This window comes from Crotalus tigris, unplaced genomic scaffold (genome assembly GCF_016545835.1).
Source record: "Crotalus tigris isolate CLP2741 ecotype Arizona unplaced genomic scaffold, ASM1654583v1 scf7180000018030.5226217, whole genome shotgun sequence".
Classification (NCBI taxonomy): Eukaryota; Metazoa; Chordata; class Lepidosauria; order Squamata; family Viperidae; genus Crotalus; species Crotalus tigris.
Window position 1 is genome coordinate 1,578,631 of NW_024096786.1, and position 26,933 is coordinate 1,605,563.

Here is a 26,933-nt window from a genome sequence, read left to right on the forward strand (position 1 = left end):
AGAAATGCGTATTGGAATTTCAAATGATTCTGAATTGCACCTCTTAATGCTTGCTTTGGCTGTGTATATGCTAAAACAGCAATGAAGCAAAAAGTGCTGCAATGTTGACATCCACATTTGTTTTCCATATCTTGGAGTGATTTTTCCACATGGAATTGTTCTTATTTTCTCTATACATGATTTGCTATTGCAATGCTGAAATTCATTCTAAGCATTCCTTAAATTGAGCCAATTTTATTGGAGTTAGGAAAAGTTGCAATTCAGCAGCATGGAGGACCGTTGATTCTGTGACGCTGGTAAGGATTAATTACTGTAACTATGTTGAGTTGTTGGCTATTAATAGCTATTTCAGTCAAGTGGCATACATTCAGAAGGTTGGATGAGCTGAACAAATGAACTAAGGTGATTTTTTTTTCTTTTAAAAAATGCAATAAATATTAAATATACCAGCAATAACTTTGTAATAGTTTGAAAAATTGCCGAAAGCCAGTATCAACAGTTTGTTGTTATACGCAAAATGAAATATATTACAAATGCTTTTGTGCTCACAAAATGTAACATCAGTTTACACACCTCTAGGCAACATGCTGTCCAGTTCCTTAGTTGAAGATAATTCTACTGAGTTCCAGGTGGCATTCTTGCAAATAAAATGACAAATCTGGGACAACAGCTCAAAGCTTCCACTGATAACGTGGGGAGCAAATCAAAACACCACAGGAAAACTAGACACTAGATCTGTAATGTAACTGTATATTTATTTCTTTTTAAACAACACTCCTTAAATGTATTGCAATTCAATATACAAATGTGTTTTCACAGAATTATAATCCACTAAATAGCACAGAAAATAACCCAGTTCTTTTGTTGTCATTGACTTGGGTAGATGTGTGTATATCTGGGGGCGTCCTTCATACCTTTAAACATGTAAGGAATGGTTCCTCCCAAACTTCTCCCAAGACAACTGAATGCTATAAATGCCCTAAATCTTGATTTTTGCCTGCTGATCTTTCCTCTTTTAGATAGATCTGTCAATACGAAAGACATTTTTTTCCCACAAGGAAAAATGTCTGCCCCAAATAGCTGTGAACTATTTCTCTCCATTCCCTTTCCAACCTACCCCTCCAAAGTGAGATAACTTGGCAATATGACTCAGTTCTTTGCTCTCAACCAGTATGGAAACCCACCCCCCCACCTCTGTCATTTTCATGGCTTTGTCTCCTGCATGCAGTGCCCAGCACTGACTACCAAGCTGACGGGCCAGCCGATTATCTAAGCTCTGTGCAGACCAACCTGTGCTTTCTCATCTGGAGTAGAAGCTTGATTCCTCTGTAATCAAGGCCAAGGATGCCAGATTTCTTTGCTCTTGTTTTAAAGACACTTCAATACTGATATGTGATGTCCTATCATCCAATCTTGCTTGTCTTCTAGTCAAGATCCCACTGTTCACTGACCCTCACTAGAAATGGGAAGAACCCTTTAAGCATTCGCACAATAGATATGAAATTGCACCAGTTTTTGAAGTTGCATATATTTACACAGGGTGGAATGTTTTCCCATATTCGTTTTAAAGGAGCATATAGCAACATGTTCACATAAGACCAAATACTTTTAATATATTTATAACTGTTTTATAAAGCTTTGAAAAAACTCACAATAGCACATGGTTTTACTTTAATGCTTTACGGTACTATCTCTTTAAAATCACAATCAGCACTTTTTAAGTTATAGTTGATCCAGCAAACAAGAGACAAAAAAAAATTACAAGAGTAAAGAATGGACTGATACATCCTTTTATCTTATTTTTTTTTAACTAATACATAAGTGCAGAATAAGATAAGATACTCTAGTTTAAATATCTTGTTTACAATATACATTTTTGTTCTAATAATGCAACAGTAAATCCCATGCTTCACATAGAAAAAGCAACCCGCAACATTAAGAAAAAATGTACAATTTATGAAACAAAGTAAATAAATATTAGTATTACAGAATCAGAGCTGTACATAAAAGCTGTTCAGTTTTTAATCATATAAAAATATTTTAGTGCAACCTCACATATATATTGATGCTTTTTTTGTTTTTTGCTTTACATCATTTAGGTCAAAGTGTCCCAAACGGGAAAGAAATTACATTTATTACAAAGCAGATACACAAATTCTAAAATATGTACAAATTACTGCTAAAAAATGCTTATAAGAATATAAGCAAAAGTAAAGAAAAGGCACAAACACCTGTACAGGTTAAAAGTACCAGACCCAATAAGAATTTTGAAATTTCATTTTGGTCAGGCTCATGATGACTTGTAGTTTTACTCAATTCTTTTGATACAACAAAAGTATATATACTGCAAACTACTGTAACTTAGAACCAGCATGCTATAAATTCAAATACTTCCTTCTATCACTGGGGAAGGGACGTGGGGAGTCAACAAGTTTTCACACCTTGGAGATTACTGTGGTTTGCTTTTTTTTTTTTTTCAGAGGGCAACTCTCTCCTTTTCCTGTGTGCTTGAATCTTTCCTACTCGAGTAGACTGACGGTCTGACCTCCACACCGCTTTTGCTGTAAAAGGTGGAATGAGATACTACAGTCTGCTGTGATGTACCAAAAAGGTCCTTTTCACCGCTGTGCAAGTCAGGGTTGGTGGCTGAGGCACAGATCTGGCCTGGCTCAGAGCCACTAAAGTGTTCCATGCTAAAATGTGCACTTTCCAAGGGTTTCCGAAAGAGCTCGGAATCCCTTGCCGTTTGCTCCGTCCCATGGAGGATTTCCTCTGTGGCAATACGGAGAGAGGCTATGGCTTTTGTACAAGTCTGTATGTTTTCTTCCTGCTCCCCCTCCATGACACCTTCCTCCGAAGTGCTCTTTTTCATCAACAGTAACTCGGAAGTCGATGCACTGCTCTGAGCCATCGTACGCAAAGAGGGAGGACGGGCACGTTTCTCCTGATGCTTTGGAGGAGTGCCAGAGTCCCACTGGTTCTCCTCAGAACTTTCTTTGGAGAGAGACCAGATGGATGGAGCGTGTAAACCGGACAGAGCGGCAGGTAGCGAATGGACAATTTGGATGCCCCCTATAGGCATCATAGGGATAGGCGCACGAAGTTGCTGCTGGGAGTGTAGTGGAAGATGACTAAAGACGTAGTCGGTAGGGCCCTCAGGAAACAGGTTAGGGATGCAATGCTCCAGAATGCCTTTTTCTCCAGGCAAGTTGAAATATGGTGCCTCCAACAATCCTGCTCTTGAATTCTGCAAACAGACAAAAACAAAGGTCAGCAACAGTTTCCGGATTCGGAGAAAGGAAAATACACCATTCGTGTCCATGGCTCGGCAAAACACTCATTCCCTACAGCAGGGGCCCCCAACCCCCGGTCTGTGGACCAGTACTGGTCCATGGCATGCCAGCAACCGGTCCACACAAACAAGCAAAGCCCCATCCATGAGATGTAGGCAGCACACAAAACTACGCCCCCTCTGGTCCGTGGAAAAACCTCTCTCCATGGAACCGGTCCCTGGTGGCCAAAAGGTTGGGGATCTCTGCCCTACAGCACTTTGATAACCCTACAACCTTAACCAACTATACTTAGGATTAAAAATCACATACAGGTAGCCCTTGATTTAAGACCACAATTGAGACCAAAATTTCCATTGTTAAGCAAGACAATTGTTAAGTGAGACGTGCCCCATTTTATGACTTTTTAGCCATGGTGGTTAAGTGAACATTTGTTAAGTGGATCATGTGGTCATTAAGCAAATCTGACTTCCCCCCATTGACTATGCTTGTCAGAAGCTTTCTAGGAAGATTGCAGATGATAAGCCCAGAATCCTGAGATGCTGCAATCAGTTGCCAAAGTTTGATCACGTGACTGTGGGAATGCTGCAATGATCATGAGTCACTTTTTTCAGTGCCACTGTAATTTTGAATGGTCATTAAATGAATGGATTACCTGTATGCTGCTACTATAAGCCGCAGAGTCAAATGACTTAAGTGGCCTAAAGACATTTGTAAATAAATAAATAAATCGTCCCTTTCCAAAGGACAGTTTACAAAAGCAAGAAAAATACAAATAATCAGTAGCATACAAATCAAAACTATCTAATAACCAGCTTGTACACCATTGAGCAATTGATGGAAGCAGGTTTGGTGTTCCAGATGTTGGAAGGCAACTGGTTCACTCCTTCTACCTTAGCTAGATTGCAGATCCTGGGTAAACCCTGCCTGCAGTAAAAACACAAGAATGGGCCAGATCTGGTAAATAAATATCCCAAATAAATAATCTACAAGCCTTAGTGCTGCAGATTTAGCCACTGTTTTACCTGCTGAATTTTAACCTTTTTTCTTAGGTCTAATTCGGGCTTCTCTCTCTCCTTTCTTTCTCTCCTATTTACCTCTTTTATTTACCAGTTCCTCCCACCCTTTCCAATGCTGTTCTACTTTATCTCCTACCCCATTTCCATCCTAGTTACTTTCTCATTTTTTTGATGCTTCTATGGGAAGGAGGGTTTGTGAAAATATCTTTGAACAAGTATATATGCACAAACTTTTGTTATGGTTGTCGTAATCTGCAGGATTTTTTGCAGCTAGGGTTGGCAACTCAAGTATGACAAGCAGTGCATTCTCTGAATTTTTGTCTGTTTTAATTTATTTTCCACCTACTTTTGTGGGAGGAAGGAATTTTGAATTTAGGTTTAAGTATAAATAAATTTTAAAAAAACTAGGGATGCTTGTTCTAAAAAATACATGGTGACCGGTATGAAACTGCACAGATTCATACATCTAATCATTTTTATCTAAAAAAAAACCAGCTGATTTCAGATATAGTTTTTTAAAAGTAATACAATTATTCATATCAGCATTTGAACTTACTGTTTCTATCTAATATATCCTAATTTCCGGACAGTTAACCAATGTTGTTATAACATTTGGAAAATTGTCACAAAGAAGTTTTTAATGAAATGAAATATCTCTGATATATAGCAGGTTGCCCCAAACAAAAATAAAGATAGTGAAGATCAGAGACCCCTAGGTTTACCTCTATCACAATGTGAACATTATCTTTAAGAAGCAAAGGAGTTACGCATTTGAAAACCTACACGCTATTTTCTAAGTCATCAGCTGGCCAAATAAAGATATTATTTCCATATGTATTCCATCTCTATATTAGATCCAAATCTCTTCTGGCCGGTCAAGACATCCTGGGAGGGAGACATGGGGTCGGATCCAAGCAGTGGTAAATTCATCTTTCAGGAATAAATAAATAAAGATTCTGCTCTTAAGGAAGTGATGGTCTGTTGCCTTTTCAAGAAACCATCACCATATCTATGGGCTTTACACATTTCTTCCTTTTTAGGGAAGGCTGTTGAAAAGGAAATTGGATTGCATCTCTGGAGGGACCTGGAGGAAACATATCACCTAGACCCTTTTCAGTTGGGTTTTAGGCTTGAGTATCGAGTCGGTGCATCTATCCTGGCCCTCCTTAAACTTTCGGCATTTTTTGATGCTATGTTTCTGGACTGGCTTAGGAGGTGGAAGAGAGGAGCATGTTGTTGAAATAGGAGTATTCACTCCTCTGTGAGCTGCTAGAGTTGGTACTGGAGGGCGGAATTCCAGCTTATTTCTCTTGCTTTATGGGGTTCCTTGGGGCTCTAATTTCTCCTCAATGCTATTGATACTCACTAACTATCTGCGATTCTGGTCAAAGGTTTCCGCAAGAAGATGAATTATAGGACACATTTGGGGTCCCAGGTTGTTCACTTCTATTCTACAGTTTTCATCCATGTAAGGACGAAAAGTCTTCATTTAAGTAAATAGAACAAAGGTCCAACTGTACATGAATGAAAAGACAGCCGTGTAGATTTCTCCTCCTTTCCATCAAAGCTTCCAAAAAGACTTACAGGAAGGAAGGATCTGGGATACCGGACAGGAAACTGCAGTAGCAGGGAAGAAGCAAATAAAAAAACAAACAACCTGGGCAAAAACAAGTGTTTACGGGCCTTATGTCTCTCTGATTAACATCAAGATACAAGGATTTGTCTGTCAACCAAAACCAATATCCTAGCAATTAAGCCAATCCTGAGAGTCCAGTTTCCATTAACTCAGAATCCAATTGACATAATAGAAGAAAGAATGTTAAAATGTTTTTTTTTTTTTTGTATTTTGTAGATAATCATTTTAGGTGACCTGTTTCCACATTACTTTCAACTTACCGAATGTCCCAGAGGAAGTGATTCAGACTGTATATACTGGCCCAAGGGCAAGGATGGGTTATGGTATAAGCCTCTTCGGGGTGATGCTGCTCTAATTGAGGCCATATATCGTCTCTCTCTTCGTGGAGACAGTTCTCTTCGAGAAGATGCATCCTTTCCAGGAGACACTGGCCTCCGTGGTGACAGATGCCGTCTTGGGGAAGCATCTCTGCGTGGTGATAACTCTCTTCTTAGAACAGCCTCCTTTCTTGGTGAAAGATGTCTAATAGGTGAAATCTCTCTTCTTGGTGATAGATGCCTTCTAGGTGACAGATCTCCTTTGGGTATTAAATATCTCTTTGGTGAGTTATCTCTGTATGGTGAGGAATCATACCCAGGGGATGACTGTTGGCTGGATGATGAAAGATCTCTAGGAGATGAGTTGGATTCCAAGGAAATCATGTAATCATCATCCATGCAGCTAGGTATGTCAAGTCTGTCTTTGTCAGGTTCAGAATCTGTACTTTTATTCTGGAAAAACCTTTGATATTCTGTCATTGGTGAATCATCACAAGAATCACTTGTTGTTAAGAGGTGAGTAACTTGAATGCTAGGTAAAGTGACCAAATAACTTATCAAGGAGGAATGTCCTACAGAACTCTCAGGAGAGCCCCCATAAGATGTGGTAGCAGTGTTCACAGATAATGAGGAAAATCGGGGCGGCTGGGGACTAGTGCTTCGAGATCTCGTCTTGGGTGTGGCGTCTCCGAGAGCATCATCAAAATCATCCTCATCTTCATCATCCTCATCATTGTCTTCTCCATCTTCTCCATCAGACTCCTCAGCATCAGAGAACTGATGGTCAGCTGATGTGCCAGTCAAGTTGTTCTTCTCAATTTCTTGGTGGTTATCTTCCATATTTTCTGAAATAAATGTAACAAATGAGTAAGTCATATGCAGGGACACAAAACCGAACTTGACTGCAGAACTTTTTTGCCTATAAAGCTACTGATTGTGCTTAAAGCTCCCACTGTAATATGATACAGACAGATGCTTTTCAGTAATACGTGAGAATTACTGAAATACACTGGATGCTTCTCTGCACCATCAAATGCATAAATCTTTTTACTTTCCATGCCTTTCTGAAACTCTTTGCAAAATTGAATAAATTCAAAGTACAACCAAAGTTTCATGACATTTGATCATTTATATGATCCCCAAATACTTGATTAACAACTATATACCCACTTCAAGGGATTAAGTTGATAGGGGTTATATCTAAGCAGAGTTGTACTAGTGTAGTTATCCAGTAATATACCTTTAAAAAATTTATTTTATTTATTTATTTTATTTATGAGACTTATATACCACTTTAAGTGCAAGCACTCTCTAAGCGGTGTACACCAGTAAGCAATGTATATATATATTTACATTGCCCCCAACAATCTGGGTCCTCATTTTACCTACCTCGGAAGGATGGAAGGCTGAGTCAACCTAAGCTAATATTCTTCTCCCGCTAAAGAAAGAGCTGAGATGTCAGATACCTTATGTAAAGTGAGGCAAACTATAACAGCAATGCGCGGTGCCAATAAAATTCACACCATTTTGAAATATGTCAGCCTCTAAGAATATTGTGTGCTAGAACCAGTTGTAGACCTGAGTGGGTTGGGATAGAGTCAGATGTGAGAAGACATAAAGATAATCTTTAAGTTTTGTAAGAGTCAAACCAATAAGTCAACATTATTTCCAGTGCTTTAATGTTAGCAAGAGGAACACTTAAATTCTTAACAGAACCTTTCTTGCGGTTAAGTGACAGAATGTCATTGTACACTGCAACGATCCCGGCAACTCAGACAATCATATACCTGCTTCTTCAGTCTCTGCATCATCCACTGATGTCATTGATACCCCAAGCTCCAGGCATTTTTTCATGTGCGCTTTTGACTTCATATGCTTTGTCAGATTCCCTGTAGAAAACACAAAGATAAACCAGACAAGACGGCACCAGTTTAGAATTCATACTGACTCTTATGAAGAGAGGTTTCCCATCTTTTCCTAGAAATAGAATTAGTGAACTGGACAGAGAGATAAAAACATATTCAATTTATATAAATGTCATTTCAGCAAGAATGATTTCATAGAAATACATGTGTTTTCTTCGTCTCTCCTCTCTTAACAGCCCAGCTGTAATACCTCAGGACTACTGAAGCTGAATTTTATTTTTATGCCCCTGTCTTTATTATTAATAATGCGTCACCACCATCACCCACCACCAAATGCTGGAACAGGATAGACATTCCAATTGTCTGAATGAGATGTGAAACTAACTAAGGCTGTCATTAAGAAGAAAAAAATTGAAGATGTCAGTCCAATTCTACCATCTGACATAAATATTCTTCCTCCCACCTTGGAAAGAGGAGAAAACAAATGATTAATCTAGGACTGACCATGTTTGCACACTTGGACTATCATATGTTGGTCTAAGGTAGAGTATTTTGGAGCTCCCTTTTAATGGGTGAAAAAGGAGCTCTGCCACCACAGCTCCTGATCAAGGCAAGGAAAACCTCTTGCACTTTTGCTCCTCTACTACCTATATTTCAACAGTGGTTAGGGAAGAAGAAGGGAAGTATTAAATGTGGCTTCAAAGGATCTAGGAAAGTCAAAGTCCTTTCAGTTTCCTACAACGGAAATTTACACCTGCATAGCCCCTCCCTAAAACGGTCCAGAATCAACAGCACTCCCGATACTGTTATAACTGATATGATAGTATTGTAGAAGCATTTTTAGAAAGAAATGACTGCACTATAAAAAAAATTAGCCAAATAAAGAAAAACAGAAACAGCTGCTGCTCTGACCTCTGGCCTTGAATGCACGGAACAAAAAGGACATGAATACTTGGCAGAAACTTCACAAGGTGTTATTCCCATTTGCAAGCCTCTAATATCTAAATTACTTAACTGTAAGCCACCCAGAATGAGGAAAGTGAGGTGGCCAGCTATATAAACTGAATAATAAATCAACAAATACTATAGTCAACAAAGAATTGTTTGGCATGCATTATTATCTAACCTTGTAAATTATTTTATTTATTAAGTTTATCAAAGGTCTCTCAGAGTTTATGGTTAGACATATTAAAACTAGATGCATTTATTTATTATTTATTTATTAAACAAATTTATATATTTGCCCAACTTAAACGTAGCTGACTCTGGGCAGCTTACAACATTAAAAAAAATCTAAATCTAATAAAAACCCTTAAGAAAAATCACCCTTCACTCCTCCTCCCCCCCAATGGCAGCCACAATGCATTCAAATCAGCTTGATCGGCTCAATCTCTATTCGTTTTCCTCAGGCCTACTGATCAAACCACATTTTTAGGGCCTTTTGGAAGAGCAACATGTGAGAGTCAGCAGGAAAATTATGTCCCATAAAGAAAGACAAACACTGAGAAGGCCCTTTTTCATGGTTCCACCAGGTAGCCCTTCTTACTCTATGGCAGTGTTTCTCAACTTTGACAATTTTAAGGCATGTGGACTTCAACTCCCAGAATTCCACAGCCAGCAATGCTGGCTGTGGAATTCTGGGAGTTGAAGTCCACATGCCTTAAAATTGTCAAGGTTGAGAAACACTGCTCTATGGGATCCATAACATGCCCTGCCTTCCCATCCTACTGGGCTGAATAGAAGTAATAAGGCAGAAGCAGTCCTTCAAATAACCTGGCCTCAAGTTCTATAGAGCTTTAAGGGTGACAACTATATTACTCAAGCAAATCCAGCAGCCAAAAAGCCTATTTTAAAAAAGGCATTTGTGGGGCCTTATCAAAGAGGTTATGCTCCTGAATAAAGCAAAGGATTAATTCCACAGAACTGGGATAATCAAAGAGTAGGTTAACTATGAATCACTATGGGTCAGGCCAATGGGGATGTGGAGGAACAGGATTTTACAGAAACTCAGCTCCACTTCCTTACACACAAGCACATGAAAAGTTACTCCAGAATAAATTTGCAAGTCCTTGAGGTGCAACTAGATTAACTTTTACAACAGGCTGCAAGTTCTTATTGAAATATAATTAACAATCAGATATATTTGAAAAAAAATGAGTTCATAAATAATTCTGTTAATTGTGTTATCCTCCCTACAGATATTTGCTGATTCTTCACACTATTTAGTCTCAATGTAACACTTTAAGCATGTGAAAGTATCAGTTTTTACAGGAGATTTTTGCAGCCTGATGACCTCCAGATGTGTTGGATTACAATTCCCCAGTATCTCAGCACATCTGGAGTGTACTAACCCTGGTAAAGTTGACTTATAATATCAAATGCTGTTGAGAGGTCGAATTGTATATTAGTAGTGCAACATTAAGCAGATTTCTCCTCTCTACATATGCAGAGTGTAGGTATTTCTCTCTGTTATTGGAAACAGGAGTAAATCACCAATGGCTCTATCATTATAAATTAGGCAAATGGCATTATTTTCTTTAAAAAGGAAGGCATTGATTAAAGGCACAGTTCTGTCAATTGCGGTCACTGCTTGGTAGGGTTTTGCAGAGATGCTAAACGGAAGCTGCTTCTCTTCCCCTGTATCAGTGAGTACCCATGTACCTATGCTAGTATATCTCAATCCATAATTCATGTCAGCATGAAGGGAGGAGCCCACCCAGAGTCTGTGGAATGGTGCATTATTAATAATTGTGAAACTGACCCATCATAAAGACAGCTTAGGAATTCTCCACTTGGCACAGTTAATGTTCCACTGCTGCAATGTGCTGCTGCAAATGTACAACCCCCTTGATGTAATTGATATTTGCACCATAGCATTTTCAGCAGAAAAGTAATAACTGCCAAGGTAATTTTATGCCACTACATTTCCTCTGCAGACAGATAGGCTGGGTCGAAGCCCGTATCTCTTAATGTAGTTACACAGAGTGGCTTTCTCCCTGACAAACACATCAAACCCTGAATCTCTTATTCAAATAGGAGTGGTATATTTCATGAAGTCTCGTTTTTCAGAAATAAAAGCTCCCTTGTCCCAAAGGTACTTTTTTTCACAAGGCAACTGGACTTTCTTGTTTGTTTGGTTTTTTTAAGATGTTTCGCTTCTCATCCAAGAAACTTCTTCAGCTCTGACTGGATGGTAGGGAATGGCAGGATTTATACTCCTTGCAGACAGTCGTTGAATCATCTTTGGAACAACCATGACATGGATAAGTGAGGATCTCTTACATTTTGAAGGATAGAAGTCTGAGCACCAAGAGGACATTTCATCATTAGCCCAGCAAAATAAATAAATAAACAAACAAACAAACTGAGCAGGTACCTTTTGTTTTGAAGGCAAAATTACACAGCTTGCATATATAAGGCCGTACATCAGTATGAGTCCGGATATGCTTCTTCAGCATGCTGGGTTTCTTGCAACGGATTCCACATTCTTCACAAATATACTTTCCACGTCCACGTCCCCTGACATACACGTAATCCTCATTTGATTTATATCTGTTAAAAGAAAGTCAGAATGAAATAGGAAACATCAACCCGGCCATTTTTATTCACAAAGATTGTATTTCGTTGAAGTATTACAAGTGTTACTTTTCAAGGCAAAATCATTGCTAAGATGGGTTACAAGCAGAACAACCTACTACAAAATTTAAGACACTCCTTCAAATAGGAAAAAGAGTTGTCTTGTGTAGGTACCGGTTAAGGCAGGGATGTCAAACTCAATTTCACTGAGGGCCGCATCAGCCTTGCGGTTGCCCTTGGGGGGCCAGGTGGGGATGGCCAGAATGGGTGTGGCCTACTGGATGGGCATGGCCAGTTCTACATCATTCACGTCAAGGGTGCCTGGGGGGGCCTGGGCAGGAGTGGGACAGATCTGAGGGTCTCTGGCAGAAGGGGGTGGGACTGGGGCAAGTGCCAAGATGGCCACCACAAAATTATACATTGGCTCCCAGCTGGCCAGCGCCAGGGCAGCTGGGGCCGTTACCTCACTGTTTCCAGGATGACTTTGCGGGCCACATGAAACCACTTCGCGGGCCGCATCCAGCCCCCGGGCCTTGTGTTTGACATGTCTGTGTTAAGGTATCATGCTAAAAAAGATCTAGTTCTTCCTGAAGCTCAAACCCAACTAGGCAACTTTGGGGCAGACACTCTGTCTTAGCCCTAGGAAGAAGACAATGGCAAACCACTTCCACAAATAATGTGAAGAAAACTTCATGAACTAATCCGGGCAGTTGTCAGGAGTTAACAATGACTCAAAGGGCATGTATGCACACACATAGAGAGTTATGTCTGAACAGAAACACTTAGAGGAAGCTGGGCAATGAATTTTCTCCCTTCCCACTTTTTTTTTTAAGCCTTCTTAAAAAGCTAACAGCCCTGTCAGTATTTTTAGGCTTAGGCCCTATTGCGGGACTATAAAATTACAGTACTTTTCCATAGGAAATTCTAGATAGTTTCCATACATTTGTGCATTTGCAGAGCAGGACTATGTACAAACCTGTTTCTTTGTATGTGTTCATGGTTATCTACTGTTTCCTTGCAAAAAAGATCGACTATCTTCCCTCCACACACACACACACACACACACAAAACCAAGGGAATTCTTTCATATGTCAATATCATGTTGATTATGACCACACATTTGGCAAATGTTCACTGTATGCATCTTCTTACAGAAATAGACCTTTGCTCAGTGACCCTTTGTTCTTGCTGAGCCAGAACTGTCACAAATACAAAATATGCAAACGTGTGCCAATCTGAACTGCCTAAATGAAATTGTTTTGCTTTTTCAATGCATACTCCTCATTAAAGACATGGAATTTAAAATTTCCAGCATTTCCAGATCAGAAAGACAGCCACGATTATTTTAACATTCCTCACACAGCACAAGACCCCTCCTCACCACACATATTCTCCCTCTCAATTTCCAAAGGGATCGTTCTCCTACAGATTAACAAAATCAGATATCCAAACAATGATTTCTTTGTTTACTCCATATTTATATCAGGGAAAGAGAATCTTTCATACTCAGTTCTGGGAAAGATTTTGAAGATCATAGGCTAACTCTGACTGGGCCAAAGGCAGAGTAAATAAAGGCAGAGTAGATAAAAAGACATTTCCAAAATCAGCAAGGATATCAATGGCATACATCACACCTCTATATGCCAGCTCCAGATATCTTTCAGTCTTCTTAAAGAGAAGTAAAGAATAACTTTGCCATGGAAGAATTTATCCTTCCAGACGTTTTCCCTTGCTGTCCAATATACCCAGGCCTTTTTTTTTGTCACAGAACGCCCAGAACGGAGTTCCGGCACTTTTTTTGGATGGAACCTTGTAGGGCAGGCAAGGCGGGTTGTATGACATGTGTGAGTTCCGGCACCTTTTTTTTTTTTTGCAAAAAAAAAAAAAAGCACTAGTAAAGCCACTTGCAGCAGCATACTTTTGCCTAAAGAAGGCTTGCATAAGTTGTTATGTACGCTCCCAACTGCACAATGCAATCCTATACATTTCTATGCAGATGTGAATTCAGCTGATTTCAGTAACGCTTATGCCCATGTAAGAGAGTAGTAAGCTTGCACCCTTCAGGACCAGAATCAAACAAAAGGAGAGACAATCAAATAACTTCCGGGGAGGGAGGGAGGGGGGGAAGACCAGAATGCCTTTATTTCCTCAAAATAGTTAAACTTGCCCACAAATCCCTCTCCTTTGCTTCCAGCTATTATTTAAGCAAAAACCAGATCCTGGAATCAAAATGAACACCCAGCTGTAAATGGCTGCTGGTGGTTATTTCATCTTTTTGCTATTGTCAAGTTGCCTTTGTTCTCAACCAACTGAAAAAAAGAAAGTTAAGACTTTTATCAAGAGGAGGATGCTAAATCACTCACTGATAAAGTTAGTACCAAGAAAAGACAAAACAGACTCTAAATTTATTGCTGACACTGTTCGGGATATGTGATGTTTCCAGGCCAAGATTTTGTAAAAGGATCACACTTTGAAAATTTGGAAATCCCAGAAAAATCATGATAGCTGGTAGGTAAAAAAAAAAAAAAAAAAGCAGATGTTTCCACTATTTCTCTCTAGAAAAGCTGCACTGATTTCTTCTTCCTCCCCCCCTCCCCAAGGAAACCAACTTCTAAAAGGATGTCTACATGGCCAATAATTATCTTATTAGGGGAGGCCAGGTGAATGACTTTCACTACAATCTTGTACATCCCCATTTCCCTTAAAGTAGGATGATCCTCCTGACAATCGTTAACCAGAGAAAAGACTGCATTATTGAAAATACTGTAGAATCTGCTAAATTTTAGAATGGACACATAATGAACAGGACTGGCAAAGCAGAGGATTTCTGTTCTATTATTCTACGACGCTAATGTTTCCCTTTAGCTTAAGATATTTTAGTTTTATTAACAAAGAGTGATGAAAATGACATACAGATCATGCCTGGCCATGATCCAAAGAAGTCTTTCGGCTAAGAGCTCTACTGGCTCCATCTACTCTAATTCATCATCATCTTGAAACACTGTCAAGTAGACAATCCCTCACACAGCAAGCTTTCCTCTACCACATGTCCCTGTAGTGGGGTGTTACCTTTCTTTAGCCTTATCACTACTAAAATGTGACCACATGCAATGTTGTTGTTATTTTTTTCTGTTATCATATTATGGCTTAGTTTAGTTTGGTTTGGTTTATTTTTATATATGTCTCAAAAACTGGACATCTAGGATAGTTAAGAATCTTTCTTTTGGAAGACCAAGTTTAAATATTGCTGTTACGCTGCTGCTATATAGTTCTTTGAACAGACAGGTGTTTGTGCCTTGTCTGTTTGTAATTGTGGCACACATTAATGACACATTATTGTCCATCTCCCTTAAAGTGTGGTTTTCCACATGCTGTGTTCTGTTATCTTATTCCACTTTTATCACTGATATACAGGATCCAAAAGATCATCTACTAAGCTTATTAAACTGATGAGTGTCCTAAATCTGCCTTGATTTCAATAAACCTTTTGCATGCAATTCAGTTGATTAAAATATTGGCTTAAATTATTTCAAAAGCCCTCTGATCCTGTGGATGACTGTGATAAATTCAAACTTTAAATCCTGTGGTTTAATCTATGCAATATCTGAACTCAATTGGCTTCCAAAGAACTCTGTGAGTATTGAAACACTGGTCATAACTACAACCTATAAAAAGATCCATATTTCAGCCCAAATTATACAGCTCAAGATTATTTGGAAAAGCTCTCTCAACACACTCTTTCTGTGCCAATATCTTTTCCTTAATGCAAAGAGAACATTCACATAAGCTAATTCTGATATGTTGCCTTCTTTCTTAATATTTAAATGAATTAACATGGACCTTCAAATCAATTTTGAGCCCTGATGATTGCATAGACAAATCCATTCAGGTTTCCTGGCCACATTTTTCAGAAGTGATTTTGCCACTATCTTCTTTCTAAGCTGAAAGACAGTGACTGGCCCAAAGAAGAAAGATTTAATTCAAGTCAATCCCTTCCTCTGACCAGGGCTTCTTTGGAGAAGTTTGATCAGTTGGCCATGTTCTTTTCCATTGTCCTTTCTACTCATCTGGCACAAGAAGTTAAATTACGACCTTATTACCTATCAGTAGTGTTCAGAGGACTTTACAGTATCCTTTCTTCAGTGATAAGTCAATGATCATCTTCAGAAGATTGGGCAAATTCTGTTGAAATCACCACTGAATGAATAGTAATAGCCTTATAAAAACAGCTGTAACAACCCTTTATATTGCAAAGAGCTCCATCATTAGTTGCACGATCCCAAGAGGACTTTTGTGTCATTCTTTCGGAAGACCCATTTTATAAGTACCAAAGACAAACCCTGAAGATACTTCAGAGGTTTCCAACGCAACATCATACTTGAAGTTTTATGAAGTGTGTACAGTCACACGATATTAAGCACATGTCATATGTATTTTTTTTCCCAAAAAATGGGACAAGGCAGAAGTTCCATGGATTATTTATTCCTTATTTATTTATTTATTTATGAGACTTATATACCGCTTTAAGTGCAAGCACTCTCTAAGCGGTGTACACCAGTAATCAATGTGTGTGTGTATATATATATATATATATATATATATATATATATATATATATATATATATATATATATATATATATATTTACATTGCCCCCAACAATCTTGGTCCTCATTTTACCTACCCCGGAAGGATGGAAGGCTGAGTCAACCTTGAGCCGGTGAGATTTGAACCGCTGACCTGCTGAACACAGTCAGCTAAAGTGGCCTGCAGTACTGCACTCTAACTGCTGCGCCACCTCGGCTCTTATTCTTTTTTGTTCATGATTTCGAAACAGAGTTTTCATGAGGTTCAAATTGGGGCCTTGTTTAACTCCTAATCAATTCTGGTATAATTTGCATAATTAATTATGCAAATTATGAGGACCCAGAACAATTCTTTAGCACTTGTCTTTAAAAGTAACACAGAACAAACAACAATTCCATCTTTCTGTTCTTACCCGCCTTCAAAAATTTTAATTCTCACTGGCTCAGTTTGTTTGGCTACAATATCTTTATCAGCATGGCTGTCTCCTTTAATTCGTTCTTTGATAACATTCCCCACGACTTTCTTTTCAAACTTGCTGCCAAATACAAAAAATGGCTCCTGTTTCATCTGTAAAAAGAAAGGCAGGGGAAAATGTCACTAATTGTTGAAAATGTTTGAAGCTTAGACTAAACACTACATGCATAAACAGAATAACAGTGTTGTGCCACACTAATGTAAATGCTTTAAGTCACAATTAGATCTTACATCTTATTGAAAACTCGGGAAGCCAATTAACTTACTAGGTCTTTTGATTTTCCAAGGAATAAAAGAGGTAGGCAGAAGAATTTTTTTTAAAAATGCCTCAGTATATTGTAAACATAGTATATTATGTTGCCAGTTATACGTAAAAAGTAAAGATAAATGAGACTTACTAGACGATCAAAATCAGTCAATTGATGACCATTGGCATTTCAAGTCATAGTCTCCTCAAAGCCATCCAGCCCAGCAGGGGTGGTGTGGTTAAGACACACTAGTTTCTCTGCCTATAGTTCAAAAGGTAGTGATGTGGCAACAAACTATGACCAACTACCTTTGATCTCCCCAACCCAATGTATTAGGAATTTATTCATTGCTAAATAAATCCACAATCTCCTGGGACAGAAACAAATACTTCAGTTTCAACTAGAATAGACTTTATATGCATTGGAAAACCCCAGGTGATGTTAGAGTGCATACTTTTTTTTTGTGGAGGCAGGGATGAGTATCCACACACTGTAGCATTGCCACCAGGTTTAAACCAAAGACAAATAAAATTCAATGCCAGTTCCCGCCCCCCCCCCCAAGATCTTATCTTCCTGTAAATTGTTAGATGGCCACACCATGGCTATGGAAGCAAAATGCAGATTCACCTTCCCATATTAAGTTTGGAGAAAAACCTGTATGTAATTTTATTTTAAGCGTCCTTTATTTATTCTTTAACTACAGTGTTGAATTTTTATCCTACTTTCTTCCCAACAGTTTATGTGGTGGTTTTCCCTTATTTAAATTTCCCAATAATCCCCTTAGATAGATTAGGCAGAGGCAGACTGATTGACCCAAAGTCACTCAATTAATTTTTTATCAAGTGGGGGCCTGAACCTAGATGTCCAAGTCCAATATTAACTCCATTTTCTTTAGTCCAGGCATGTCAAACTCGCGACATCCCATGACGTCGCGCGACGTATCGCGACTTTTTCTCCATTGCCAGCAGAGTGACGCATCCAGCCTGCGGGCCGGCAGTTTGACATGCCTGCTTTAGCCAATGGCCTAATAAGAAAATGAAAGCGAAAGCACAGATATGCAATTGTATGGTATGCATAATTCCAACAGTGTAGATTGATTATTGATTTTATCTGAGGGTACTCAGGTGCAAAAACAAAAAAAACTTAAAAATAAAATAGTAAGGCCACTCCTATTGTTCAGAATTTGTTATACTTATGAGAATTCAATATATTTTGCACTCTGAAAAATTATATCACTGTGTTGAAAGATGCAGAAAAATCAGTTAATGTTAACAACTGGCACATTATGAAACTCTTGAAATTTAACATTTCATATTTATGCTTTATAGCCAGTTAGTGATGATGCCATTTCTTCTTCTAAAATAGAACCTTTGAAATCATTTCCTTTGAAAAACATAATTGGAAAATGTTAAATCCCCACAAGATTTTTTCAGAAACAATCCATAATCATGATGCCATTTTCCTACTAACCCTTACTCATAGATTTGAAAAATCCACTTAGAATGAAACAACAAACTCATTAATATGTTGGAAAACTATTCCAGAAACACTATGCTGAAATGTCTCTGCACTGCACTTTCCGTATAATAGAAATTCTAACCAAAACACGCAGATCTTTAAGAATTGGCTGATTACCTGAGCAAACTCTTTCCATGCACTTGATGACGTCAGCTTTCCTGTTCCAGGCCTATGCATTGGAGACAGTGTGTAGATTTCTCTGCTGCTTTTCTGCTTAGAGCGTAGGAGTGCAAGGGTAATCTTTGTACTCAGTCCTGATGGGTTTGGGTTACATGAACTAATGCACCATGTAGCATAAACCGATGATTTTAGGGTTGCTTGTTGAATAAAACTGGGTTTTGTGTAGTTTAAGAAACACCAGCTCACAGTTGTGGTAGTGCGCAAACTAGGGAATTTTAAAATCTGCTGGATGTCAGCAAGATCCGTCAGGAGAATTGTTGAGGTCACTGCTTTCCCACTTGGTTGAGATGCCATTTGTACCAGCATACCAAATGGCAATTTTTGTGGTTTGGATTGGTCTTCCATCTGACTTTCTCCTGAAGATACCAAAGATCTCTGTGGGCTTAGGCACATATCTGATGATGTTTCATCCACATCCAGTTCTTCCGGGGACTCCCGGCCTTCAGAAGTGCCACTAGATTTTTGCCCAGGTGAAGCAGAATCAAAATTGGGAAGCTTCTCCTTGTTTAACGGAGAAGACTCAGCGGGAGATGGTTTGGTAGCTGGCAGGTCTTGAGATGATGATGATGATAATGGAGAATAGAGCAAAGGAGACTGCCCCTTTTCTTTTGACTCAGTGGTACAACTCTGCCTAACCAGCTGGGGCTTTTGTGGTCTGGAAAAACTTTTCTTTATATCTGAACTAGTGAGTTCTACAGCACTTAGTTCCTCAACAATCTGTCCATACATTTTTTCTTCTTTGACTCTCTTTTGTTGTTTGGTCTCCATAAAGAGCTCCAAGCTACTTGCTGGTGAAAGCATACGCTTGTTTCCACCTAGAGTAGAGGCAGTATCTGAACTGGAGGTCAAACATAATGGGATAGAAGAGTCTAAGTTGAGTGACAGAGTTTGTGGTACTTTCCACAAGGGATATTTTTCCAGCCCTCCATGTTGGTTTAACATCTGTGCTATGTTAAACCCTATTCCATGCATGGGTGAGCTTGTTGCTAATGTCCTTTGAGAAAGAGTCTCATCTACTTTGCAGATGACAATAGCAGGGCTACTGCTTTGAGCAAGAATCTGGGAAATGCTTGTGTACATCACACTGCCATAGGACGGCACATGGGTCTGGATTCTAACAGGAACAATGGTACCCGGTAATGAGTGAACAGGTTCAATATTCTGGGTTTCAAAATTCACTTGTAGCTGCTGTTCAGAAGAGGTATCAGTTGATTTAATGCTACAATCTGGCTGGTAAGTTGCAAGTGCATTTTTAGAATACTGCCCAGATGTTCCTGAGTAACGCTGGTAAGGTTGCTCTTTAGTACATACATAATCAGGTTTCTTTCGAATATGCTTTTGAGCATATTCCAAATGGCAGCCTGGGTGACTTTCCATTGGGAAAGGTTGCTTACAATAAGATTTTTGAAGCTGCTGTACAAAGTGATGTGGAAAGGGAGTCTGTGAAATTTCTGAAGGCCACAAAGGCTGAGATGGCAAGTGAACCATGCAGACAGATGGGTAGGGGAACTGCAGTATAGTACTGTGGACAGGAAAAAAGGGAACTTTTTCTTGCAGTGCAAATAGATGCTGTTGTTCTGCTGAGTATTTGCTTAGAATATAAGGTGCTTGGGGGACTGAGAGGTGGGAAAGTGGTGATAAACTAGTGCTTCGTGGAGAACAAGAACCAGTAGCTTGCTTCCCGGAGTCATCTGAAGGAAGGGAAAAGGAAGAATGAGACCAAGGAGTTTGGGAAGACCGGAGACCAGCATGTCCATGTTCTGTTTGCTCTTGCTTTATATTTTGTTCCACAATTGAATCGGCCTGGGAAATCTCTGGGGAGCCGCTGAAAGAAGCCTGGCGAACTAAAAAGCATTTCTTCCTTTCTCTCGCTGGAGATAAAACCACTGGAGGTGCTCCTGCTGCAGAAGCATGAGACAGATTCCCATAATCAAAAGATTTGCTTCGTATCTCAGGGATTTCAGCAGGATAAGGACAGGGCATCTGTTCTGATGAGCACCGTCTCATTTCTTTCTGTTGGTGATGTCCAGGGACAGAAAGAGAGTAAGCACCAGCTGGGACAGTCAAAAATTCAGGTTGTTTGACCAATTCATCCTGTTTGGTCGATGTTATGAACCTGACACACTCCTCCCGTTCAAAAGACATTGAAAAACTTGAACTGTGAGACAGATTACTCTCTTGGCTAGGGCTGCGAGAAAGGCTAGTTCCTGTGGATTCAAAGCTAGACTCTCCAGAGGAATGCTCCATGTCAGCAAGACGCAAACGTTTCTTCTTAGGCGGTAGCTTTTCGGCTGGGAGCTGGGACAAGGTTTCACTTCTTTGGGGCCACTGGAATTCTTCTGCGGGCTTTTCTTGCTCTTTCACTGGGACCTCTCTCTCTTTTTCAGGCTTATCCGGCTCCTCGGTGACACGGATTTCAGGGACTTGTATATTATGCTGACGAACCAGCCTCGGCTGCATGTATGTCTGAAAAGGCTGCAGCGGAGAAGGCTGTTTGCTAGCAACATCGGCATTTTCTGTCTGCTGAACTCTCTCTGGGCTCATGGGGAATTCCACAACCTCACTTTCACAACTTTCAGATGTCAAATAGCTTTTCTCTTGCTGGCAAGTAACAAGCTCTGTAGATTCAGATCTTTCAAACGAATTGGGCCGACTCAATGAATTTGTATGCTGAATCACAGAAATTACATTCCCTTTTCTGCTCAGAGATTCTGCAGCTTTTTCTAGATCAGTAGCCGGAGAGCATTCTTCTAAACTAGTGGCTGGACTGCATGACTGTAAATGGGGTCTACACATCTCAAACCGCTCTGAATGACAACTAGCAGCGCTATCATGGCTTTGTATGGCATAGCTACTCCTTGGTCCATCCTGGATTTGCAATTTAGGGTCAAAATCACCGGTCATGGAATTGCCACTAACGCCACTGCATAATGATGGTGTGTCTTCCTCATCTCCAACACTTTTTTGGATCCTACGCTTTCGATTTTCAAATACAATGCCGTATGTGGAAGACATTGCCTGTAACTGTGTAGGCGATTCAGTATAGAATTCCCCACTTGGTTTTGACCCACTGAAGCTTTGCTTCAGAATCCCATAGTCTTCCCACTTTCTATAGTGCTTTCCAGAAGAGTCACCCTCATACATATGTCTCTCCCCTGCGGGCAATTTCTTTTCTCTCATGCCTAGCCCTTTTTCTCCAACAGGTGATCTAACGGAAGCAACCATAATGTTCTTCCCCATTCGTCCATGATACTCCGAATCCGAGTGTCCTTCCTGCAATGAAGGAAGTTCAAAGGCTGCCTGTCTTATTAACATTCGTTGATGGGGTATTCCTATAGTTTCAGGATAAAATACATCATCTGAACCCGTCATTCTCTCATCAAATGAATGGCTTCCTCTTAAAGATGATGGGACATTCAAATTAGTTGCAGATGATGTAGGCATGGAGTTGCTTCTAATCAGGGGATTTGTATCTGCTGAAGGTTCCAGAAGCAGAGATGCATCACCCAGATGACTTCCTGGATAAAAGCCTGATTCATTTTTGATGGATGATGTAACAATTTGCAACTGTTTGGATTCTAAACTGCTGTCATCAAAAACCTGGCTATTTTTCATAGTGCTCATGTTGCCAGAGTCAATTAGTGCTTCATTATTTGGAGACATTCTCTCTTCAGACAAGTTAATGTCTAATCTAGGATTTATAAGAGGCTCCATCTTGCCTTTTCTACCCATTGAATTACAATCTTGATTGGCTGTCGCTAATGGTTGTGCAGTCCTTTGATTAATCCTATAGAATTTTCCAAAAATGATTTCTTCATAAGATTTCACATTGGTATTTGGTGGACTTATCTGTTGTTCCGCGCTTTCCGAGCGTGAAAAATAACCAGAGTCAGTGCTTCCTTTGCTATGTGGGCTCAGTAGATTTAATGACTGGTCAGAATCTTGTCCTTTCTTCTCAGACAGTCTCAATGCAAGGCGTTGCTTAACTGTGTGAGAGTCATCAGACTTCGTATTTAATGGATTCTGCAGATTGTCAGTCCCAACATGCAGGGAGCTTTCACATGGGAATGACACCCCACTTCTGGGAATAATTAAAATAGGGACTTTCATTGGGCCTCCCAAGGATTCTTCTATGGATGCATGAAAGCCACTTCTGCTTGCAATGTCCAATGGAATCTGTGGAACTGGGCTCAGTTTGTCAGCACTTTCAACAAGTAACGATGTCTCTTCATCTGTATCTGTACTCTGCTCCCCATCTGAATGTATCTCTGCTTCCACATCAATGAAACTGCTCTCTAGGTCCAACTTAGATACAGCAGATTCTGTGAAAGGTACTAAGCCTGCTTTAATTGCATGGGCATGGGATTTCCTGTGCTTGTATAAATTGCTTTTTGTCTTAAATGAAAAACCACAAGGGACACAAGGGTAGGGTCGTTCCCCCGTATGGGACCTTATATGTTTTTTAAGTACACTAGGTTTGGCACAAGCCCTGCTACAGTAAGGGCAAATGTATTTGCCAGGCTTTTTGGGTTTATGTTCTTTCTTATAACCATCTTCTGAAGATTGCTCTATACATTTCTGAGAGTACTGGCTATAAGCAGGGTTAAGATTGGACACTTTCTTTCTGGAGAAACTTCCACTATGGCCATGCACGTGAAAAGGAAACAAGTCCTCAGAGGCAACTGGCTGCAGAGGGCCAGAAAATTGCCATTTATGGCCTTCCAGGCTCTGTCGCGGCTTCAGATTGTGCAAGAAACCTTGTGGCAACGATGGCTGTGGAAATGAAAGCGAGTGTGGACAGGAGTATGGACTTGGAAGCTGCTGAGGGTATTGCTTGTCTGCGATTTGTTGGGTTGCATTGTTTGGTGACATCCCTTTCCCAGAACAAAAGAGCTGAGACGACGCAGGGCTTCCCATGTGTTCTGGATCGATCTGTGCCTGACCTTCCAGGCTATCCATCTTCACATTTGCTGAATGCTCCTGCCTCCATCTGCTTGATACTTTTGCTGCTTCTCCGGTTCTTGAGGTAGCATTTTGCCCTACAGCTATATCTCCAGAGTCCATTTTGTCACCAAAGGTCTTAGGTACTAGTTCACTTGAAAGCTGTACAGGCACATGAAGTGTATCCAGTGCTGTGCTTTTTAAAATTCAGGTGCTCCCATTTTTCCACAGCTGTTCTAACTTCACAGACGTCTCTTCCTCTGTGAAAACTTTCCATATAGTCGTACTACAGGCATCAGATCTCTTGTAGTTCTATGCTAAAAAGTAATTGTCAAGCAGTTCTGTTCATGGCAGGAAATGTCTCTGAACAGTTTAGTTTACATCTGTCAAGACATGGTGAGACCTCTGAAGGTTATTCATGGTTGATAAAGGTTCAGATGAAGAATGAACCAGGGAGATCTATTTACTTATCTACTAAAGCAGAGTTCCATACAACGTCTTCCAGAAGATCCAGCTGCCTGCAAAAAAGAGTTCAAAAGACAAAGACGGATGTCAGGGCATGTGAAAATTTAGGAGTTAAATGTTTGCAAGTTTGTATAATTCTGGAGACAGATGTTAAAGGAACCCCCCCCCAACTGTGTTCTGTAACAATAGCAAAAGTGGGATCTGATATTATTACACTATGACATTCTCTCAAGCTTGCTTCCTCTTCATAGTTGCCAGTGGCAGGGGTGGAGAAAATGACAACATAATTATCCCACACCATAACATGGTTTGTTTCGTTAGGTACTTTTATGGATGTTTGATATTTTTGCTATTTATTGATTTTTATGAGTTCCTTGAGTAACAGATAGTAGTGTTGCAGGGTTTTTAATTTTAACTATTTTATGGGTAACTTTAGTATGAGAAGTCATTTTCTGAAGTCCTTTCAGCTTCATTACTGAATAAAGGCTTAGAAGCAGGTTCCTTTCAAATCAAAATTCAATAGTCATCCTTTGGTTTCCCTATAAACAGCTTTTTACAAAACATATGCAGGATCTTTCACAGTCTCTATGGGTATGTTCCTGAATCTTCTGCAAATGAACTCATATTCAAATCTGAATTACACTTGATGCTCTGGACTAGACCGCTTAACATCTACTATACACAGGTAGTCCTCAACTTACAAGTACAATTGAGCCCCAAATTTCTGCTGCTAGGCAAGATGGTTATTAAGTGAGTTTTGCCCCATTTTACTATTTTTTTCTTGCAATTCATAAATGAATCACTGCACTTGTTAAGTTAGTAACAGGGTTGTTAAGTGACTCTGGCTTCCCCATTGACTTTGCTTGTCAGAAGATCGCAAAAGAACACTCCAACTGTCATGAATACACGCCAGCTGCCAAGCGTCTGAATTATGATCATGTGACCATGAGGATACTGCAATGGTCGCAGTGTGAAACACAGTCATAAATCACATCTTCCAGTACAGCTGTAACTTCAGTCACTAAACGAATGGTGGCAAGTCAAGGACTACCTGTAGATGGGATCTCTTGACATTTTAACTGTTTTGCTGAAAAGTAGCAGCAGAGGGCGCCAAATTAGAAGCTTGCCTCTGCATCATGTTTCCATGATAAATCTTTTACAAAGTGCTTTATAACTGCTATGGTTTTAAGTAAAAAGTAAATCTAGCAGAATCTGATCCTACATCGTTAGCTTGGAAGTCAAAGTCCAAAGATCACAGGCACAATACTTACGTATTTAAGGCAGCTAGCCTTTGGAAGTATACAGCATCCTGAATCAGTTCATACATGAAGAACTAATGTGTTGACCTATAATTTCTTCTTCAGTTGCTAAAGTCTATTTTCTGATTTGTGAGCAGAGAACAGCCACTCTTCAGAAGCAAAAGTCTTATTGTAAGTCTAAGGTAATAACTGAATATCAGCGCTGGCACTGAATCAGGAAATAATGTATGCAGTAAATGTATTACATGCTTGTTAGTTAGTTAGTTTTGTTTTTTAAGAAATAAAACATCAGGGCTATGGCATGAACAATCAGTCCAGAGCAAATGCTCGGTTTGCTTATCTTTTGATTTTTTTCAAATACCTTCATCTTGTTGGCATCTATTATACATGATAAATCGTGAAGGTTCCTGGAGAGGAAGAGAAATAAAAAAGCAATTAGGGAAAAGTTTTAAATCTACAGGGATTCTATAGAATAGATATTTTGAAATCCTGCAATTATTATTCATGTACAAGAAATGATAGAGTCTACTTCAAATAATTCATGGGAGTGGATAAAATAAGTTTTCAAGAATAAGCATTTTCAAATCCTGGTAGAAGCCAATTCAACTTTCAAGTTAGCATCGTTGAAGTATTTCAGTGATTGCTCTCACGAGCAATTCTAAATAAAACAGAACCTAATGCTGTCACTGAGTCAGTCTTTCTGAACCAAAACCTGGATTGAGGAAGTACAACAAAATTACAATAGAATAGAACAGAACAGAACAGAACCCACAATTTCTGAAGGCAAGCTGTTCCACTGGTTAATTGTCCTCACTGTTAGGAAGTTTCTCCTTAATTCCAGGCTGCTTCTCTCTTTGGTCAGTTGTTTCTTGTCCTGCCCTCTGGTGCTTTGGAGAATAGTTTGATGCCCGCTTCTTTGTGGCAGCCCCTCAAATACTGAAATACTGCTATCATGTCACCCCTGTTTAACCAGAAAGGATCCAGTAGCATATCAAAGGTGGGATGGATGAAGGCAATAAAGGGGTGCATTGTCTGAGGAAGCTATCCAAAGGGTCAGTGATGGCTATGGAACTGGGTCAGTGCTCCTATGTGCCAATCAACGGTTTGGCAGTTGACTGCAAGGCACTGCAGCTACAATACTACAGGGCAGGCTGATAGTGGTGAGGTTAGGTCTGCCTGAATCCTATGGCTGCTGCTCAGCTCTCTGATCTACCCTGGGTGTGAAAGATGTCAGGTATACCACTGAAAGGATTGAAGGTTTCAAGGCTCCTTCCATAGTATTGTTATAATTCAATGGTACAAATGACTATTTGGTTCAAACCATCAGGTTTCAGGCTACCTGTGTACAAGATCAGCTTTCTGATTATTCTACTGAAGTGTACATTAATCTCTTTCTTCATTATCAGCTACTTGTATTACAGCATTAATAACTTTTTAAAAGCACGATGTATAAACAACTGATATATTGCTTGTTCGATATAACTGCCAAGCATTAAGGTTTAAGTTAGTGACAGACGTGTGTATAAAAACAATTGTAATAAAAACAGGACAGTATTCT

At 39.6% G+C, this 26,933-nt stretch overlaps 1 protein-coding gene across 7 annotated transcripts in view; it reads right to left on the reverse strand.

The window, feature by feature from the left end:
* Window positions 1–736: 736 nt before the first annotated feature.
* HIVEP2 (HIVEP zinc finger 2) overlaps window positions 737–26,933 on the reverse strand; it is a 155,550-nt gene continuing 129,353 nt past the window's right edge. For all 7 annotated transcript variants that reach the window (XM_039346820.1, XM_039346814.1, XM_039346817.1 and 4 more), the window contains 7 exons: window positions 25,737–25,782; window positions 18,648–24,169; window positions 16,703–16,857; window positions 11,504–11,679; window positions 8,050–8,151; window positions 6,206–7,107; window positions 737–3,247 (listed from right to left, as the gene is read on the reverse strand). In XM_039346820.1, the coding sequence (XP_039202754.1) occupies window positions 2,477–3,247; window positions 6,206–7,107; window positions 8,050–8,151; window positions 11,504–11,679; window positions 16,703–16,857; window positions 18,648–23,774 (7,233 nt within the window). In that variant the 5' untranslated portion in view covers window positions 23,775–24,169; window positions 25,737–25,782 and the 3' untranslated portion in view covers window positions 737–2,476. The remainder of the gene's footprint in view (window positions 3,248–6,205; window positions 7,108–8,049; window positions 8,152–11,503; window positions 11,680–16,702; window positions 16,858–18,647; window positions 24,170–25,736; window positions 25,783–26,933) is intronic.